The 20,581-nt window shown below is 39.7% G+C and overlaps 1 protein-coding gene across 2 annotated transcripts in view; it reads left to right on the forward strand.

The window, feature by feature from the left end:
• ADAMTS18 (ADAM metallopeptidase with thrombospondin type 1 motif 18) overlaps window positions 1-20,581 on the forward strand; it is a 78,255-nt gene that overhangs the window by 25,310 nt on the left and 32,364 nt on the right. For both annotated transcript variants that reach the window (XM_083870187.1, XM_083870186.1), the window contains exons 4-12: window positions 3,307-3,595; window positions 7,655-7,854; window positions 8,586-8,669; window positions 9,505-9,664; window positions 10,190-10,295; window positions 13,376-13,513; window positions 15,013-15,166; window positions 16,188-16,283; window positions 17,270-17,418. In XM_083870187.1, coding sequence (XP_083726313.1) covers window positions 3,307-3,595; window positions 7,655-7,854; window positions 8,586-8,669; window positions 9,505-9,664; window positions 10,190-10,295; window positions 13,376-13,513; window positions 15,013-15,166; window positions 16,188-16,283; window positions 17,270-17,418 — 1,376 coding nt within the window. The remainder of the gene's footprint in view (window positions 1-3,306; window positions 3,596-7,654; window positions 7,855-8,585; window positions 8,670-9,504; window positions 9,665-10,189; window positions 10,296-13,375; window positions 13,514-15,012; window positions 15,167-16,187; window positions 16,284-17,269; window positions 17,419-20,581) is intronic.

Raw genomic sequence — 20,581 nt, forward strand, 5'->3', positions numbered from 1 at the left:
GGTATCTTTCATTCACACAGCATTTTTCAACTTGGAGGATGAGTTTGATGTAAAACCCAAAGGAAAAATGTCTTATTGGAGATTTAGGGTCATTTTTGTTGGGAAAAAGTGATTGCATTTGTAAGGCACTCAGTCAGCTGCAGCCTCTGCGAAGGTGCAGCAAAATACAAGCAGGGCCCAGAATTCAGTCACTTCTTCCTCCCCACCATGAATTCTCAATCCACCCTTATAATGTTAAATATAGAAATGATGTTTGGGGCTGAGACTTCATGTGCATCAGGGACAGTTTCTTACAGGAAAATGTAGAAACCTCCTTTTTTTTCCATATGGTTTGAATCATTTACAAAATGAATCCTACAGGAATAATTTCAGATGTGGAAACCTTTAAAATGGGGAAATAAGAACCAGATTCACTACATTTCTGTTTTCCAGCTGAAAAAAAAAAATGCTTAGCAGTGCCCAATTATCAGTGCATTCTAGATAAAGATTGCCTCTCACAACCACTTGTAAATTGTGTGATGACACACATCATAAGGATTAAAATATTAGTCATCTTCCCTACAGGAAAGTACTTTGTCATGACCAAATGTGATCTGACATTTGAAATATGCCAACTTATTGCAGTGAGCAGGCGAGTTAAATTCCTGTCAATTATTTAAAACCTGTCTTTTATTGATGGAGGCAATTTTAACCTTCTTGGAGAATGTTAAGTAGATACACACTGAGATACATAATGATGAATTCATGTTGAAGAGAGGAGAATGGACAAATTGTGGATCAGAATATAATTTATATATTTATTATTATTGCTATTATTATTATTATTCAAAGGGCAATTAGATCCTCTCAGTTCATAATGTGAAATCTCTGCTATTGCCAAAATTGTGATCACAGTGTGACTTTATGAGCATTGTTATTGGGCCCCTGTGAAAGGTGCTTATATTGGGGAGTACTGCAAAGCTGCCTTTTTTGATTTGGATCATCAGAAGAGATTTTCTATGAAGACAGCACAGTGGATGACTGCACTTTGTTGACGATCTGTAGATCTTTGATAAATCTTTCCAGCTGGAATAGGCTTAAAATCAATTTCAGCATTAGTTTAGTTAATGGTTAAAGCTGTGAAGATTCATACGTAACGTTCAATTTTCACTTGCTTTTAACTGTGTTGAGTTTTCCTCATGGGCAACAGTTCTTAAAGCACAGAAAATCCCACAAATCCTTAAAAAATACTGTCCTTACATCAGGCATTCAAACTGCTCTCTTTGTGATACCCGTGGCATTCAGGCCCTGGGAGGTTGTGCTAAAGAAGACCATCCATTTCAGAAGGGAAGAGGTGATACATGTGACATGTCTGCATTTTCAAAGACTTTTTTGAGGAAGGAGATGGAATCCTGATCTTGGAGGGCTCAAGATGTGGGGCAAGATGGTTTGCAATTGACATTCGTTTGTCTGCACATATTTTTCTGAAGCCTAAGAGATATGTAGTCCTCGTGGGATGTCAGTTTTGGCAGGAGGGTGTTGGCACATGGTAGGGCCTCACTGATCCAAACCAAAAATCTGTATCTAGTATTACGTATATAATGTAATAGAATTACCTGATGAAACTTCTTTTTGGTTTTTGACTTGGTAAAAAGGGGTGTTTATTACAGCATGTTTTACAAAACCAATAAATGAAATAAAATCATAACTGATTAATGAGCTGCATGGAAATACTTCCTCAGTGCCACCCACATTTCCCTGGCCCTGATCCTGGAAACACTTCATCACATGTGCACTTTTATGCACAGATCCTATGTGAAAACTACAGTGTAGTTTTCCCATACTTGTGTCTTTCAGAGATCCAAGAAGGAAAACAATCAGATACTTGCCTTTAGTGATTAGCTTTCCCTTCTAGGAGGGTATAAATTTCACATTGTGTTTAAATTATTATTAAATTGCAGGGAGTTGATTACTAAATGATGGTGCTTAAATGTTCAGATGTTTCAGCTTTGTGCTGCTGACCTGTAATGTCATTTTCTACTTGGAGTGCCTTTCAGTCTGGGATTCCTGTTTGGTAATACCTTGTTGTGAAAAAGCTATGAGCCTTAATTCAAATATTTTCTTCTATGATGTGTGCACTTATGAATAGTTGTAATTTCCAAAAACATTTCCTTTTTATGTATACCTTGTACACAAGCACCCACACAAACAAACCTGTACTGTGAAGAATGGGTTAATGTTGCACATGAAACTATCCATGCTATTGTGTGAAGGTGCTGTGCTGCCCCTTCCGCAACACTCCTGGTTTGTGTTTTTCCAAATGGGAAAAATGGGATTTCCATCTCCAAAAGGAAATTATGCATATTTAAATGGGAAGGATATCCAGATCGTAACTTGAATATTATAACTTGATATATAAGCTGTTCTATAACTTGAGTAATAATAACTTGAGTAGTTAATCAGTGTCAAGGTGTGCTTCAGTGCATTTCCCACACCCAAGCAAATGTTTCCATATAGGGAAAAGAGTTTCAATTTATCTCAGAACTTAAAAGGAAGATAGGACCTTGTGTGTTCCTCTCATTGTAATTGGCTCAGTGCCAGCACAGAGAAACCTGTTGGACCTTTTGGCTGCTCCTCTGAAGTATAGCTAGTTTCTATTGGGCAGCAAGTCAAATTATCACATTATTAGCCTTGATTGTTTATACTTAAGAATGAGCTCAGAGTTGCTCTGGGCTTTTTGGGATGCCTTAGCCGATGCCAGAGGTTTCTCTGCACCATGCCCAGCTTTTGTTGTGTTTCTGTACCGTTTGTTATTTTCTCATTCATTAAAACCTTTTGCTTTACAAAACACACCTGAAGAGCCATCTCACTAATTATTCTATGCCATTCTGAGGAGTGCCGGACACCCTCAGATTGTATTGGACCCTTATGGAGCTAAAAAATACCTGGCTCAGCGAGAGTTCCAATAGAGGTGCATGTTGTGGTCAGTCTGGGTCTCTCTGGGAGCTGGTGTGTGGACTCGATATTTTCTGAGCCTGAGAATTGCTAGCTCTTCTCGAGGGAAGCTTTTCAACAGTTTTTCTTTTTCCCTTGTGTAAACAATATTCCTTTTCCATAACAGCAGGTGCTGTTTGCTGTTTCTGAGCCAATGGGAGAGGTGTCAGCCCTATGGACCAATAACGTGTCTTAGCGCAGCGTGTTATACAAGGGCTGAATGGATTGTAAATAAACCTTCTGATTTCTACTGCCTTCTGACTGGAGTCAAGCATCTTTATTGTGACACTGGCGTGTTCCAGCTAATCCGTGGTGCCGTTTCTTTTTTTCCAGTCAGGCCTGATAAGGACGCGGCAGATGGAGTTCCTGATCTCGCCGTTACCTCAGCGCCTGGCGCGGGAGCACAACTACACGTCCCCCGCCGGGCACCACCCGCACGTGCTGTACAAGCGCACTGCCGAGGGGAAGGTGCACCCTGAACACCCCGGGCACCCCTCAGGGCCCCGTCCCCAGCTCTCCCCTCCTGGCCGCCGCACCAGCCGCGCCTCCCTTGGGCAGCCCGTCCCAGCCGGCCACCACCGAAGGTTCCCAAAGCAGCACTTTTGTGGACGTCGCAAGAAATGTATGTAAGGAAACTTTCTCTCCTTTCTTGAGGTGGCGGCTTGTTCCAGGCTGTGTGGTGGTCATGAGTGATGCCTTGAGTTGTAGCTTTCATGTTTTCCAGATTCTGTGCTGCCCAGGGGTGCAGTTCTGAGCTCACAGTCAGTGTCACTCAGCTCTGCACAGAGCAGGGAGACAAAACAAATCCTTCTCCTGTTGAGGACCAAGGACAGCTTTCAGGCCCAAAAGCACAAACAATGGTAGACATGAAAGGAAAAGCAAGAAGGATGGGACCTCACAACCTGAAACTGTAATTGGACAATTAAACCCCAAGATGAGAATGAATCAAAACTTAAAAAAGTGTGAGAGCTCTTGACCAGCCGCCCATTCTGTGACCATTTTGGGTCCACCTTGGGTGTAGCCCTGATCAGGCTCTGTCCTACCCAAGGTGTATCCTGGAGGCCTTTCAATAAATATCTACTTTTTTTTCTGGCTCTGTCCAGTCTCTATTCCAGGTCAGTCTTCCCAAGGCATCACGAGGTGTGCTTCACATCTCTTCACATCCCTTTGGGATGGAGACGTAATGGCTTTAAATTATGTATTTCTAATGTGAAACTCATATGAGAAACTGGAGTTTTCCTCTAAGTTCATAGAATCGTCTCTTTTATTAAGTCATCAGAATCGCTGTTTAGTTTTCTTGTACTTTGCCTAGATTAAAAGTTCCCAGTGGTGATTTTTTTTTTTACATTGACATAGTTTTCAGTAAGCAGTTCTTCACAGTGATGGATGCCAAGTCCCTGAACTTCTCTCTGTTAGGTTGGGGATAAAAAATTAATTAGGCTTGAAGATGGAGGGGAAAAAAAGGTTCAAAATCATTAATTTCTGAGAGGATAGAGAAAAAGTCTTTCAGAACAGCATTTGATAATGAAATTTTCAGCAACTACTGAGATCTTCAGAAAGAGCCACCCATGCAAATTGTTTAAATAAGTTTTGGAGCCATGTCTTAAAACATATATTGAAATATATTATCCTGCCAAGATCCATTCTGAGTCTTTCATTAGGCTCTCAAATTGCAGAGCATTTTAGAGCCCCCTTGGACCCCATATCTGTACTTTTAGCATTCAGTTGAGTCTTTTTGAAAGCTGATCAGCTTCTGAGCTGAGTTTCTTAATGAGGGTCTCCAGGACTGCAAACAGTATTGAAAACAGTGCCTCAGTCCATTTATATTCTTCCAACTTCCTACTGAAGTTCTGAGAAAATGAGCAGCTTCCTTTTCCAAAGGTGTGTAAGGAAGGAGAAAATAAATTGAAGGGAAGGAATGAAAAAGGAGTTAGTGGGAAAGGTGGCTGGCTGAGACTGAGGCCTGAAAACAAATGACTTGTTAAACTTTCAGAAATCCTTCTCCCAGGTTTAAAAGCCAACCCTCAAATGCCAGATGCACAAGGCCATGATTCAACCTGTAAACATTTGCCTTCTAATGCAATCCAAAACTGCCTCATTACATCCTCCCTTTCCCTCCTGTCTGGTTTCCCTGCTGCAGAGCAGGACTGATGGTGCTCTGTTATCTCCTCTGCTCTACACTGGCCCATTTTGTTTGGATTGTCCACTGTGAATTTGTGCCTTATTCTACTGTTCCTCCTATGACTGCTTGTCCAAAATGAGAATTATCCATGTCTTCTTGAACTTTTACAAAGTGCTTATCCCTATAATAGATGAGAGCATTTTGAACACTGTATTTGTATGACCTCCTAGGATGTGGGAAGATATTATTGTTATTCCTGTCTTATAATTGGGACTCACAGACACAGGAGAGGTCAGAAGTAACCAGTGACTCTGGGAACTGAATTGAAAAACTGAATTTTTCTTTAGAATACTTTGTGCTTTTGTAACTCTACATGTATATCTATTTATTCAATAATTTCGCTTACAGCTATGAGCTCCTAGCTGCATATTCAAGCAGGTTTTATATTAAATGAAGAGCATGCAATTAGTATCCAACTGTGATAAGTTTAGTAAAAGTGACTTACCCATCATTGTTTAGGAATTTGATGTCAGACATACTCTTAGTATCTGGTTCTGCAAGATGGCATTTAAGTACCTTACCCACTTTTCACACCCTGTGTTTGTGCAGTTCATACCTGTAACCTTCTGAGATAAAGGAAGGACTTCTAAAAAGTAACAACTTATTTCCAGACCCAGCCTTGCTTAATTCATAGAACAAATCAATCTTGTGTTCACCGAATGAAATACAAATAAAATCACAGGTAATTTTTAAATTTAGTTGATAAAAATATAGGATGCAGAAGAAATTACCCCAGTAAAGGGAACCCTTTTAAAATGAGTATTTGGTACTTTTTTCTTCTTGCCTTTAAAAAAGACCAACAAGTTTTTGAATTGTTTTCCTGGTCTTATTCTGAGATCTGGAGTCATACCAATTTGAAATTTTCAGCAAAATCCAACCTGGTCACCTGGAATAGAACTTTGTTCAGATGAACAAATGGATGGAGAATTCAGGCTGACAAAAGGTGGTCCTCTGCTATTAACCCTGCCTAGTCAGGGTTAATTTACCCTAACCTAAGAATAAATTCAAACTTTTTGAGCAGTGAGAAAGAAGAGCACATTGCCACTTGGGTGTTATAAAAACAACTTGTCCTGCACTCCATCTTTTAAAATTTCGTGTGCAGGCAGTTTGTAAGCACTAGAAAAGCCAGTTAATCATCTTCCAAACTCTTTGTCATAACATAAAGGTTTTTAGATCATGAGAATTCACTGGGCTATAGTTAGTAAAACATGCATGAAACTGCTGCTGCTTAGGTTTTATGAGTAGCAGTGAAGTAAATTCAAGAGCAAAGCTTCTCTGCTCATGGATATATGTGTCCAAAGCACTGGAGCTGCATTGCCTTCAAAATACTACCTGGGCACTGATGAGCCTTGAACTGAGCGCTTCCTTTTTGGGTGGGACCTGTCCCTGTGTGTCTTGATGTGCTTCAGAAAAGAAAAGTTCTTTGAGCTTGTCAAGGATGGCTGTGTATATTGAGTGACGTGTTTGAAAATCATCATAACCTGTTCCTTTGTATGCTGAATGCACCTCAGAGTGCTGAGTTCCTGAAAGCAGACCACTGTTGTGCATTCTATGGTGTCCTTAATTTCCCAGTTTGGCATGAAAGAAAGTAGGGTCTGTTTTAGCAACTTTTCTGATGAGGTACAGGCAGGATTTCTTTCATTACCTGAGGCTCCCTCACATGTGTTGTTGCATCCTGTGTCAAAAAAACCCCCCACATTATTATCCAAAGAGTTTGTTAAAGTGGCATTTGAGTTAATTCTTGATGCAAAGGCAGTGTAGGTTTATGTAGAAGAGCCTGTGGATGGCAGGAGCACTCTAGGATGTAGGAGATGGATTTCTGGTTCCCTGAAGAACTGGAGTAGAAACCATCCTCCAGCTGTGCCACTGCCTGTGCTGCACCAGCACAGAGGGACAAAAAGCTCCCTGGAACTGGGATATGCATTGCCTGTTGTGAACCCTTCCTTGGTGTTGCCTGACATTTCCCTGTATTCAGTAAATACATTCCCAGCAGGAATAATCTTGCTGGCAGTTTGGCATGGAAGGCCAATGTCAGTCCCAATATCAGGCTGGCAGGAATTTTCTTGTGGTGTGTATCTGATTTATGTACTGCCCGTGGACATCTGTTGTGAAAAGGACTTATTTGCCAACTGCTATGCAAGTAGCACATGCCAAACACCTCAGGAAGTTATTGAAAGGACAGGAAAAATGCAGATACTCTGTTAAAAATTCTGTTGTATTTTTTTGCACAGATGCTACCATTTTATTAGATTAATTCCTTATTTTAAACTGCTTATTGAATACAAATGTGGTTCTCCCATTTCCTTCTCTCCCTGTAGCCATCCTTCCCCCAGGAATGAATCAGGTCTTTTTTAATAAATATGGAAGAACTTAGCCAGAAGTATTAAATCACATGCTATAAAAATAATCTAAGGCTTTAAACCTGCGATGCTTCATTTTCTGATGAAACTGTTCATGGGTGATCTGAACTCTTTCCAAAACAGTTTTATTTCCTTTTAGATGCACCCAAGCCACCCACAGCAGAGACCTACATTCGCTCAGATGAGTATGGGACTTCTGCGAGGTTCAAAAGATCATCTGCTAAAATTCAGAAAAATGGAAGTCTAAATGTTGAAACCCTTGTTGTGGCGGATAAAAAAATGTTGGAGAAACATGGCAAGGAAAATGTAACAACATATATCCTAACAGTCATGAACATGGTAAGGTGTGGTGTCACTGAAGTGTATTTTCTCTCGGGAATGTTGTTGTGTCAGAGTAGGATCTTTCATTAGACAAATACTGATAACCAAAAGAGCAGATACACCTTATGCAAGCTTTCTTTAAGCCTCATCTAATGTAGTACTTATATCAAAAAACCTTTAAATACCCATCTTTAGAACATCACAGTTCTGGCAACAGTACAGTAGAGTAAAATAAATTTTTTGAAACTATTTAAAATGTTAAATTTTAAAATACTTCCTGTGTAGTACAAAAAAGGCAGATACTGAAATTGCAACTTTCGTTTAGTGTCATAAAGCTTTATCTGTTTCATCTCACGTTTCCTAGAAACACTTATTGAGAAAACACAAATATATTTCCATTAAATTGATGCAATTTGAATAGAAAAATGTTTTCCTGTATAGGCTTGTTCTTTACTTTTGTACTGCAAAACTTGAGCTTGAACTTTGGCCTTAATTACATTTGATCCAGGAGACCAAGGACAGATCAAAGCCCAGTGAAGTCAATAGAAGGTTTTTGAGTTTTTGACTCAGTGTAGTTTGGGGCATAATTCTTCTGGTTTGAGCTCTTTTGGGTTAATCCTGCAAGGTTTATATCTCCATTAGTTAGTACTGAAAATTGAAGTCCAAGGCAATAACTCAGTACATATGTTTAATCCATTAAAAAGGGATTATGCATGTAGGTGATATTTCCTCTCCAATAATCATTGCAGGTCTCTAGTCTGTTTAAGGATGGAACGATTGGAAGTGATATAAACATCATTGTTGTGAGCCTGCTTCTTTTGGAACAAGAACCTGTAAGTTGTGTCAGAATTTTTGTTTGAGCTACTTCATTTGCTGCTGTTCATTGGAAGCATTGAGTGCTCCCATGTTATGTGCAGAGGGGTTTCTTAAGACATAGAGTGTGAAAAGAAGATTAAAACTGCCAAAATCTCCAAAATTACACTTTCTACTTTTCACTGCTTCTTGGGTTTTGATTCTAAATTCTTCATTTCATATAAATATTCTTTAGAAACACCGAAATGCTTCCAGTAAGATAAAACCTAACATTTTCTAGCATTTCCTTGAGGAGAAATGGCTGGAGTGAGAAATCTACTTAATAAGTATTTAAATAAGTAAAATAATTTCAAACTGGGCTTTCCAAGGTGTGATGATAAGCAGTGGGAAGGAGTCAGAAGTCCCAAACTGAAGAAAGCATGTAACAAAAGGTGGGAGTGGAGCCAATTCTTGTGTCAAGGGTGTTGAGACAAAAGAAGACAAAAAATCTCTTCTGCTGAAAAGAAATTTGTGATGGGTTGACCTACTTGGATAACACTTTTCTTCCCCAGCATTATAATCACAATATTGAATATGGCTTGGTGTTCAGCATTCTCAGGAATCAAATATATTTGTACACTGTAATTCCAACTACCAGCTTTGGAAATATCTGTGTGTCTGGGGAGAGGCCCAGTTTTATTTTACAGTTGTAAGAGATTCACTCATCATCTGACTCAGTTATCATGGGAATACATTAGATGATGTAGAACAAATATGAGATATGAACCCCCTTTCCCTAAGCAACTCTTACTCTTTCAGTCTCCTTTCTCACGTTCTGCTGGAACACCTTGTCTGTGTGTCTGTGCTGTCCTGCAGGGCGGGTTATTGATCAACCACCACGCTGACCAGTCCCTGAACAGCTTCTGCCAGTGGCAGTCTGCCCTGGTTGGGAAGAACGGGAAGCGCCACGACCACGCCATCCTCCTGACGGGCTTTGACATCTGCTCCTGGAAGAATGAGCCCTGTGACACTTTAGGTGTGACACCACAACATGGGCTGAGGAGCCTGGGGCTGTCCACAGCAGGAGCTGAGTTGGTTTCAAATAAAAGAGGCCATTTTTTGACATTTTTGCTAGTCTTCTTGAAGAGGGCAGGACAGTATTATTTTTGGATTGTCACCTCTTCAAAGAATATTTTTGATTTTGAAAACATTTCTGAGCGATTCTGTTATTATTTTCTTTTTGTGACTGCTTGCCTTTTTTTGAATGGGATTCCTCCCTAATTTGAGAGCAGTTAAGGCATGGAGGATGGGTTGTGGGGGGGAAGGAATAATCTTTACAAATAAAGTGTTGTTGGAGAGGTTAGGTTTGATTTATACATTTTATATAGGAGTTCTTTTATTGTCAAATAAAAGTCTGCTGTAATTCCTCCATGATAAACTTGATGAAGTAGACAAGTGTCTGTATGTGCCAAAATAAACTGGCTTATTAGGACCAGTGCAGATGATATGTGTATTTGGAATTCTTAGAGGAACAAGCTATTTTACTGCTTCCTTCCTCCAGGATTTGCACCCATCAGTGGCATGTGCAGCAAATACCGCAGTTGCACCATTAATGAAGATACAGGCCTTGGACTGGCTTTTACAATTGCTCATGAATCTGGACACAAGTAAGTTTCTTCTTCTATAAACAAACATGTAAGTGAGTGGAAATGTAGCCTATTTAATATAAATCAGTTAAATATAGATAATTTGGATTGGCACATTCTAAATGTAAATCATTGGGAAGCCCAAGGAGTGGTGGTGGAGGGGGTTCTGTCCAGCTGGTGACTGGTCACCAGTGGTGTTCTGCTGGGCTCAGAACTGGCTAGTCCTCTTTAATATTTTTGAGCTTCCCACACTGCTTCCATATTCTGGTAGGCAGATCCCTTCTGGTATCCATGTGAGTGCTCCAAAAAGAGAGAGGTGGCTGCAGGTTACTGCAGCTTCACTGGAGAGGTGATCTCTCTGAGTCTCTTGGAAGTCTCCTTTTCCCAGAAGACCCAGTGTTTAATAGGAAACTTTGAACCTGTCCTTTGTTCTCTCTACCTGTTTAATGAGTGATTTGGGTGAAACTCACCTTTGTAGTGGTCTCTGCCTTTCTGTATTTATGTCCCTTGGATTTCCATTTGATTTCTATTGTAGAAAAACTGTAATTTTCTTAGAACCTGGTGTCCCTCATACAAAACCAGTAATAATCTTTCATGGAGTTTCAGCTATTCTTCAGAGTGTTGAGTTAAATCTAAAGAAGATGATCAGGTTTTGTTCTGCTGTTTTTTCCCCCCGTAATTTTGAATTGCTTTTCCACAACTTTGTGCATGGGTTTGATTTCCAGTTTAGCACAGTTTTCAAGCTGGATTCTGTCTCACCACTGGCAGTAGAGAAGCAGAGTTTCTCTGTGTGTACAAACCTAACATCGAGGTTAAAAGGTCTTTATTTTTCAGCAACTTTAATGCACAGAAGACCTTTGGAAAGCAGTGGTACTGTAATTTGACTGTATTCTGCTGATTGCTCAAGGCATGAAGCCTTCCCATTCTGCCTGGCTGCATCAGGACTATTCAGTTTTCATTGCACTGATATGCTCTGCAGTGCACACTATGACCTAATGTCTACACCAGTGACCCTTTCACAGGTTTCTGTACATCTGAAGGGAAGCAAGGAATTAAAGAGTAATCCAGCTGCCAGTGAGGCCCGTGGGAATTGTGCCAAAGCATTCAAGGACCAGATATGTAATATGAATATTGTTTGATCCTCCTGTCAAACTAATGTAGTTTCACTGACCTCGGTACATTTTTAGTGCCCTTCAATCAGTATTAGGAGAGAATCAGGCCCATAACTTATTTTTCAAGAATTATCCCATTTAGTTTCTTAATGTTTCTTCCCCTTTTATTTTCCTGTTTGCTTTGAGAGATTCAACTTGGAGTATTTTTTCTTTTTTCTTTTTTTTTTCCCTTTTCACCACTGCCTTTGATTCACATATTATTCAACCTTTCTTTGGTATACTTCCATGCTCCTAATAAAATACTTATCTCCTGGGAAAAGCCTGTGCCAGACACAAAATGTCTTTATGATCATTTGTCGTGTTGTGGTCCTGAGACTACCTAATATGTGATGTTAAACAGCAGAACTTGGTTTCTGTGATAGAGAGCTTCTTGGGGGAAAAAAAACTGTGACAGCTTTGCTGAGATTCACTGTGAATGTATTAACCAAAGGTTTCACAGGAGGGGAATATCACACTCTGTGATCCACTGAAAGCCTCAGTGGTTAGACATTTTAGTGTTTTGTTAGACATTTTAATGATTTTCTGAAGTTTGTGTTTTTACCTGAAACCTTAACAGTTCCTCTGGGTGTTCAGAGTCCGTTGTGTCAGTGAGATATAAACTGGGGATTCTCTGGCTGCAGTGCAGGGAACACAGTATTTTATGAAGGGTTCTAAAACACTGGCTCAAGTGGTTTTTTGGTGGTTTTTTTTGTCCATTTATAGGAAGAGCCATATATTTTAGGAAGTTTGGAGCCTCAGCTGGTGGCAACACATGCAGTAACTCTGATGAGCCTGTAATGATTTATAGCCGTAGAGGCTCAAGTCCAGTAAATGAGATATTCCCTCCACATGCACAGATTACATTTATAAAGTCACCAGTGTTCTCCAATACTGAAGTAACAGATGATGAAATTTCTATCCCAAGCACATGGAAATTCACAGATGTCCCATACAGTCAGTGAATACAGAACAGTGAAAGGAAAACCTCTAAAAATTAGTTTTATTATATCAATAAAATCCCCATAATTTGTAATTATCATGTGATTTTTTTATTGTTGCTTATTATTTTTTATATCATCCTAACACCTCTCCGCATGAAAGCAGGGCTTCCTGATGCTCAGACTGAGCAAAACACCCCATAAGAGGCAGTTTTCCCAGTAAGAGGCACTATTCCCATTAAACAGTTACAGTCTAGACAAAATGACACTGTATAACAAAGGTGAGGAAACCAATGTGATTTGCCTGAGATAATATAGCAAGTTAATGGCCAAAATTAGAAAAATAATAATATTTTTATATTCATAGTTCTGTATTCTATTCATTCCCAACCATTTCCTTTGCTACAAATGGAGCTCTGGAGCTCTTCCCTCTGATTAGGAAGGCAGCTGTGGAGTGTGAGGTACATCCCTGTGGGTGGTATTTCCCTGGATTCTGATCTCCACAGCATTGATGTTAACAGGCATTGTCCCTGGGCAGAGACAGGCTCACACTCGCAGGTTTTGAGCTGACAGATCCATAGGAAAGGACAAGCGTGGCTGGATGTAAGATCTGTGACGTCCATGCACCTCACCATGGAACTGTTCTCCTTTGGGAGTGAGAAATGGGTAAACTGGGAAACTCTGGGCACAGTCTGCAGCTCTGGTGCCTCTCTACAGTGTCCTGGCTCCCTGTGCAGCACCAGTGGGGCTCTTCCTTGGAACCTGACCATCCTTTCCCATCAGACAAGTGTGTGAGGACAAAAATTGGTGTTCATTGGAACTTGACTCATACCAATACTAATTTTTATGGTGCATAAGATTTCATCCCTTTGGAATGAAAGGGATGGATTCCACCTTCCTTGTGGAGTTCAAGCATAGAGCTGTTACCCAGAAAGTGTTTCTTTTCCCCCAAAACTTTGTCTTGCTTCTGTTTAATCTGGACTTCCACTCTCCCACCTGGTTCTCTTTTCAGCTTTGGGATGATTCACGATGGAGAAGGAAATGCTTGTAGAAAAGCTGAGGGAAATATTATGTCTCCCACACTCACTGGAAACAATGGAGTGTTTTCTTGGTCCGTGTGCAGCAGGCAGTATCTCAACAAATTTCTCAGGTAGGTCAGATGTAAATCTGGGCTGGTGCCAGGGAATGCAGCTTTAGTAACCGGGCTTGAATTCTTGAACAGCATAAAAATTACTGAAGTGTGAAATTCTCCTCCTTTAAAATGTGCTCCAACCCTTGCAATTCGTGAGCCCACACACTCAGGCTGCTGGAGCATTGAGATGGTGTGGCCTGGAAGGGCTTTTGTCCTGCCTTGTTTCAAAAGCATGAGTTTCACCCTCCAGGAATGCCCTGCAGCAATGACTGGTATATCATTCTTTCCCAGGCATTCCTGTCAGCAGCTGAGTTTTTTAGGGAATTAGTAGGAAGTGTACACAAAAGAGGGCAGACACAGTGGTACCAAAGTCGCTGCAAAATGTAAATTAACATCAGTGGCCTTTCTCACTGGAGTTTCTCTCTTGATCTAGTTCATGTCATGAGTAAAAGACATTTTACATTTTTCACATCCTGTTTCTGGGAGAAAGAAAAAAGAAGAAAGGGAAATATGTCAGGTTTTTTTTTTTTTTTTTTCCCAGCATGTTGTCACTACTCAGTGATCCCTTTAGAGGAAACTGTTTTTCAATCATTGGTTAATTCATGATTACATTAATCTTTCTCTCTCTCTTCTTTTTTTTTTTTTTTTTTTTTTTTTTTTTTTTTTTTTTTTTTTTTTTTTTGTCATTCATGGATAGACTATACAGAAATACTAAAATATGTGTAGGAGGTATTTTGAGCAAGAGCAACACAGGCATTTTAGATGTTAATTCTTTAGAGTGAGGAGCAGGCACCTTGGTAGTTCTGTGGGTCTGGTCCTTGAATTCCCAGTCAATGTCTTAGAGTAGCAGCCAGAAAAGGTAATGGAGTTCTGGGTTTGAGGTTTTTTTTAATGCTGCAGTGATGCAATACATGTTGTGTACAAAAGCAAATTTTAAACTAAAAAGCCACTTGAGCCCTCCAACCTGCCATATGGTCCCAGAGACTGACACTTGGAAGGCAAATCCAGCCTGGAGCGACTGTCTGTATCCAGGGGTTCTCAGGCAGGGATGAAGGAGAAAAGGAGGAGCTGGGAGCTGTGCTCTGGACACAGCCAGCCCAACGTCACACCCTGCAACAGCCTCCTGGCAGCTCCACACAGGACAGTGCTGCAATGGGACACTGTGCCTGCTGCTTCTGCTGATCCCTCATTTGGGGGATCCACTGAAGGGAAAGGAGCAGATGAGGTCACCTCGCTCTTGGTTACCCAGGAATACAAGGAGGAAAAGCATTTGACATCATTCTTTCTTGTTGTCACAACAGTCCCAAAGCCTGGAAATTCCTGCTTCCTCAAAACTTTGCAGGTCAGGCTACCAAGAACTCTTGGTTCCTGCACACAGATATTCTTGTTTCAGAGCATACCTCTAAAACTAGTTAAAGGTACTGTATACCATATTATGTAGTTGTGCTGGTCTGTAGCAAATTAAAATATTTTGATGTAAGGATCATAATCATGATTAATTTACCTTCTCATTATAGTACAGCTCAAGCTGCCTGCCTGATTGATGAACCTAAGCAAACAGGACAGTATAAATACCCTGACAAACTGCCAGGGCAGATCTATGATGCTGATACCCAGTGCAAATGGCAATTTGGAATGAAAGCAAAACTATGCAACCTCAGCTTTGTGAAGGTACCTATTGATGCACTTTTGAGAGGTTACAGTGACATGAGAGAACTGCAGTACACTGAATAAGTACAAGTAATATGGGGTTCTTCAGAGGCCTGGGCTATTTCTCTGCCTTATCTTGCTTGGCAATTTGCTTTGAAGGTACTGGCCTCTTTTGAGGAATATCCCAGTCCCATGGGGGTTTCAGAAGGAAATGTGTTCCTTCCAGGAGTCATAAGGGGGGCACTTGAATCCACATGAGCCATGAGCCCTTGCCTGCTATGCTAAGGGGAGTTAGCAGGCAGTAGAGTTTTGATCAAAGCTTGTGTGGGGTGTGGGATAAGAAGGACTCGGTTTCTTCTGTTTTACTTTTATGACAGCAAAAAATCTGGGAGAGATCTATAGGGTAATTTTAGAGCAATGAAAGGAAACTTATACTCCTGACTTCATGATGTATGATTAATGTAGATTAACCTATTGTTTTAATGACTATTACACTCCTTACTGGTCTCTTCAGAGAAGGCATTTTTAAAAATAATCTGGAGTGCTCATTCTGAAAAAAGTATGGTAATTTCTTTTACTCCTGTTATTATCCTGGAGTATTTTGATTTATTGTATACTAACCACATTATTCAAGTGGTGACAGCTGTGTTTCTTCCACAGCTAATAGACAAGGAAGAGGGAGTGAACAGCACTGTGCACAGACTGCCTTTCCAGATATCTTCTGTGGTTTAGAAAAATCTTGTCTCTTCACAGTGTCGTAGTCCCTGCAGACATGATGAAATTTTAGCCATGAACTTTTTAACACTGCTTGTGTTCTATTATAACCTCACACTTAATATAATTTTAAGAAATATATAGTGAAATGGTGCATAAACAAGAAGGCTCTGCTAGGAAAATTTAACCCAGGCTTTTCTAAATTCAGAAAAGAGTTTATTTATACGTCTTTTAAGGTAGCAAAAGCATGTTTCATTGGTTTCTCTTTTTAAACACCAGGAAATAATGGAAATTCTGAGCACTGTAGCAAGTACTATTTCCTTTTCAGGATATCTGCAAATCTCTCTGGTGTCACAAAGTGGGTCACAGGTGTGAGACAAAGTTCATGCCTGCAGCAGAAGGAACAGCTTGTGGGATAAGTATGGTGAGTTGGCTTATAAATAAAATATTGCCATCCTAACTTGACTGTGTTTGGTCAAATACAAGCTCCCATCAACACCAGTTTTAGCCAGATCCTTCCAGATTTGCCATCCTGGCCTTTGAGATTGCTTTGTAAATGATTCCACTGTGATGCATATTCAGCATGTGGCCTCCCAGTGGTGCCTGTCTGGTGGCAGGGCCTGGTGCCTCTCCCAGCAAACTGTGGGATCAGACATCTCTGGCAAATCTAAATCAGTAAGAAAAACATGAATTATAATGGGAGTTAGATCAGGGCTTCAAATTCCACTCTGGTATGAGCATACATTAAACCATAGTATTTCCTATATTTTCATCAGAGATGACCCCTAGAAGAGCTTATTCATTTGAGTCAAACCTTCTAATTTACTCTCATTTATTTGTTTGTATTTACTCTCATTTGTTTCCATTCATTTGAGTTGAACCTTCTCATTTACTCTCATCTGTAGTTATGCAAAATATTTTCTTTTCCTATAAGTTTTCTTCCAGCAGAACGTTGTTTTGATTTTTAAGTTTGTGACAAATGTTCTATTTTGCTTTGTCTCTTTGTGCAGTATTTTGTAATTGAATCATAAAAGGGAGATGTGTTAGCAGAATTCTGTTTGTAAATTGCATGGGAAGTGTTGAGGCTCTGCAGCACAGGGCCATAAAGTAACATGGATTGTTGGGGGGAAAGTAAGGCAAAAAAGCACTCTTCAAGAGAGCAGTCTTGAAAATTTGTTACCTCAGGGATCCTCAACTCAGAACTTGGACAAATATTAGCACATTACTTATCTATGCCACTGTATCCATGCTCCACTTCAGAGCCTTTGTCCTGCTGTGAGCTGTTCATTGAGCTCAGTGCATGACCATGTATTTATTAGGATCAAGCATTGGGGGTTTAAAATGCGCTTTTGTTTTCTTTTTTGGCTCTGCTGGGTGCTGCTAACCATGTTTTGTGTCCTTGTCTTGCAGTGGTGCCGCAGGGGACAGTGTGTCCGGTATGGGGACCACGGGCCCAAGCCCGTCAATGGCCAGTGGTCAGCCTGGTCCCAGTGGTCAGAGTGCACTCGCACCTGTGGAGGGGGGGTCACCTACCAGGAAAGACACTGCAATAATCCAAAGTAAGACATAGATATGGAAAGGTAGCATTTTTATACTGGTCATTTACTAGAACAGAAAACGAGCACAGTCCATTTCTGCAGGGAAATAATGTAGAAATGTTTGTAAGGCTTTGTCCCTGTCCAGGAACAGGGACAGTGGGTGGAAAAGGAGCTATGTCCTTGGGTGGCTGCAGACTGCTGGAGTACCTCAACATCTCTAATTTGCTCCATTTATTTTGGGATGCTACAATTTATCAGATATCTGCAGAAGTAAGGAAGCACCATACAGACATTTTTACATTTTACATTTTTACATTTTGCATTTTTACATTTTATATTTTTACATTTTACATTTTTAAATCTTACATTTAAGGAAGCACCACACAGACATTTTTACACCTAACAGCCTAAGAGCAGAAGAAAAAGATCTTAAAAGCTATTAAGACTTCTACTGAGATCATATTATCCAGGATGATAAGGACAGATGTCTTTGCATGTCTGTCATGTTCTTTGCATTCTTTTATATTTCATGAGATGAACAAAAGTTGCTGAACCCTAGAACTGTGTGCTAACTCATGAAACATTTTTATATGCCTCTGATTAATATCTTATCTCTGTAAATACTATTCATTATAATAAGTATTTCCAAGTCGATTAAAAGTGTTAATTGACCAACATCTTTCCCAAGTACTCAACTCACTGCAACTTACAAGAAGAAAAGGATTTCCCTGTTTTATTTCATACACAAATTCAGCAGGCATATACACATGTAATCCTCATTGCACACAATAAAAGCAGCATTTAAACTGCAGTAATAAAAACCAGAGAAAATATGACACAGTTTGTATGAGGCTGTAAAGAAGCCTCTCATCTACTATACAGTGCTGCAGTAATAATATCCACGCTTCATATACTATGTTATAGGAGAATGTGAGTTAGTTAAAATAGTCTTTATCACCCTCAGTCAAGCCAGTTTTTGCAGATCCGTAGCAGAGTGTTATGTCAACTTTTTCTGTTGTTTCTCAGTTCATTTTCATAAATAAAATTACATGGATATTTTCCTTTGTTAAACGGTTTAGCAAAAGAATGCAGGGTCTCAGTTAGAGGCCATATGTTTATATTTTGGTCTTCCTGCTTTGGTCCCTGTTTTTCTTGCTGAATTTGTATGGCTGCACATTGTTCTTTGCATTTATGCATAAGCTCCCCCTTGCTGTCCCTGTGTGACAGGAGAATGTCCACTAGTGGAAATGGTTCTGTTTGGTGCACTGGTGTGATTGATAAAGATTTCTGGGGTCTTCAAACAGAATCTCTTCAACGTGAAGAGATTGTGTTGGCTGCTGTAGCATTTAGAACTTTTCTTCAGAGTGAACTGTCCGTTCTAATAAAGTAAGGTTTGATGTAACCAAATAATACGTGGTACCAGAGCTGGATCATGTTTGCACTAGATTTAATTCCATTGTGTTGGGGTAATCCAGTTAGGGCAAAGAGAGGATGGTATAATTTGCTCTCAGAATTACATTGATGGAATGACAGAAGTATAAATAAGCCATACAACAAGGCACACATGTCCAGGTATTTGCCATCACAGCATTTTGTATGAATTTGGAATAATAAGAAGAATAATATTATCTATTTTCAGTGCTACACCGCACAAAATTATTTAAGGCTAGTCCCTGTTCATTGTTCACCTCTAAAAATACACAGCAACTCAGAATAATGATTCCTTTATTTCTGAATTTCTGAAACATATTTCAGATGTTTATGTATTTTGGTACATATATGTATACTATTTTATATGTGATATATTTATTTCACTTTTCCTAATCCAGATTTGTGTAGGAGCTAATGTTTATTTTGTTCAAAATCTTGATAGATGATTTTGGATGGCAAAAGTCTGAAAATTGCAAAGAATGACATTTCTGGTAAGAGATTAGAACAAGGGGTGTGGATCTATGAAGAGCTGACTGGACTCTAAAATGAAGTCAAAATGATTGTCTTCTTGTGAACATTGAGGGAAATGTCTCTGTTTCTGGTAATTTTAAAGGTGATCCGCCTTACCAGAAATTTAAGGGCAAGTGAAGAATACAGCATCAAGCTGTACTCACACACTACCTGTGTGAGTTTGTGAAATCCTCCTCTTGCAAAAAATATCTGACCAATTCAATTCCTTTCTCTTGCCAATTTTCAGGCAGCTCTTGTGACCACACCCAAACAGCTCTGGGTATGGCTTTGGAATTCTCACTGGAGTTGTGCACAAATTCTCATTGACAAACACCCATGGGGATCACCTGTAGTCCACAGAGCTGGGCAGATTTGCTAAAATCATTATGTTCCTGTGAACTGTCACATTGTAATTTCATGGATCTGGTTTTCATACACCCCAGCACTTTACAGTTGAGGTACTTTTCCAAGATAGAAATTGATTGCATAATTTAATAGTTTAGCTGGGAAAGAACCCGAAGAGTGCCCGAGAGATTTAAATTAATACCTAAATCATATCTGTGGACTGCATCCGTCACTTCACAATAGTGCATTGTTCAGCAGAGCAGAATGGAGTTGTAGGCGTGTGTGCAGTCAAAGGACTGAATCAAAACTGCTTGAACACACTTTTTAAAATAATTTGTGAATAATATCTGTAACAGTGATTATAGAAAATGCAAGATGTGAACTGATGCAAATTAATGATGCCATTTAAAATACTTTTACAAAACGAAGACTGTGAAAGATGTTGTAGACCTTTCAGACTTGTGCAGAATAATAAAGCTTTGTGATACTATCATAATATGGCCACAAGATGAGCAGAAGTGTTCCTACATGAAATTAAATGACTACAAAAAGTGAAAAATAGGACTCCAGAATTTCAGAGTCCTAATTCATTCGGTATTGCATGAAATACTTTCCTTATCCCATGAATTCCAGGATTTATCACTCTCTGTGTTTTGTTGCAGTGAATATCATGGTTAATCTACCCTAGAGCATACTCAGAATTAATTTAAACTACTCTTGTGGCATTTTAATATTTGAGTCTTACATGGAGTGGAGTACTTACCTCTTTGCACTCAGACTCCTTTTCCAAATCCATCTTTGGAGACTTTTTCTTGCTGGCCTTTTTCACCAAATTTCTCCCTTTTCCAGTTACCCTCAGCAAGAACTCATACAGATCAACCTGTTTATGTCACTACTG

Source organism: Zosterops lateralis (assembly GCF_965231275.1).
Source record: "Zosterops lateralis genome assembly, chromosome: 12".
Taxonomy (NCBI): domain Eukaryota; kingdom Metazoa; phylum Chordata; class Aves; order Passeriformes; family Zosteropidae; genus Zosterops; species Zosterops lateralis.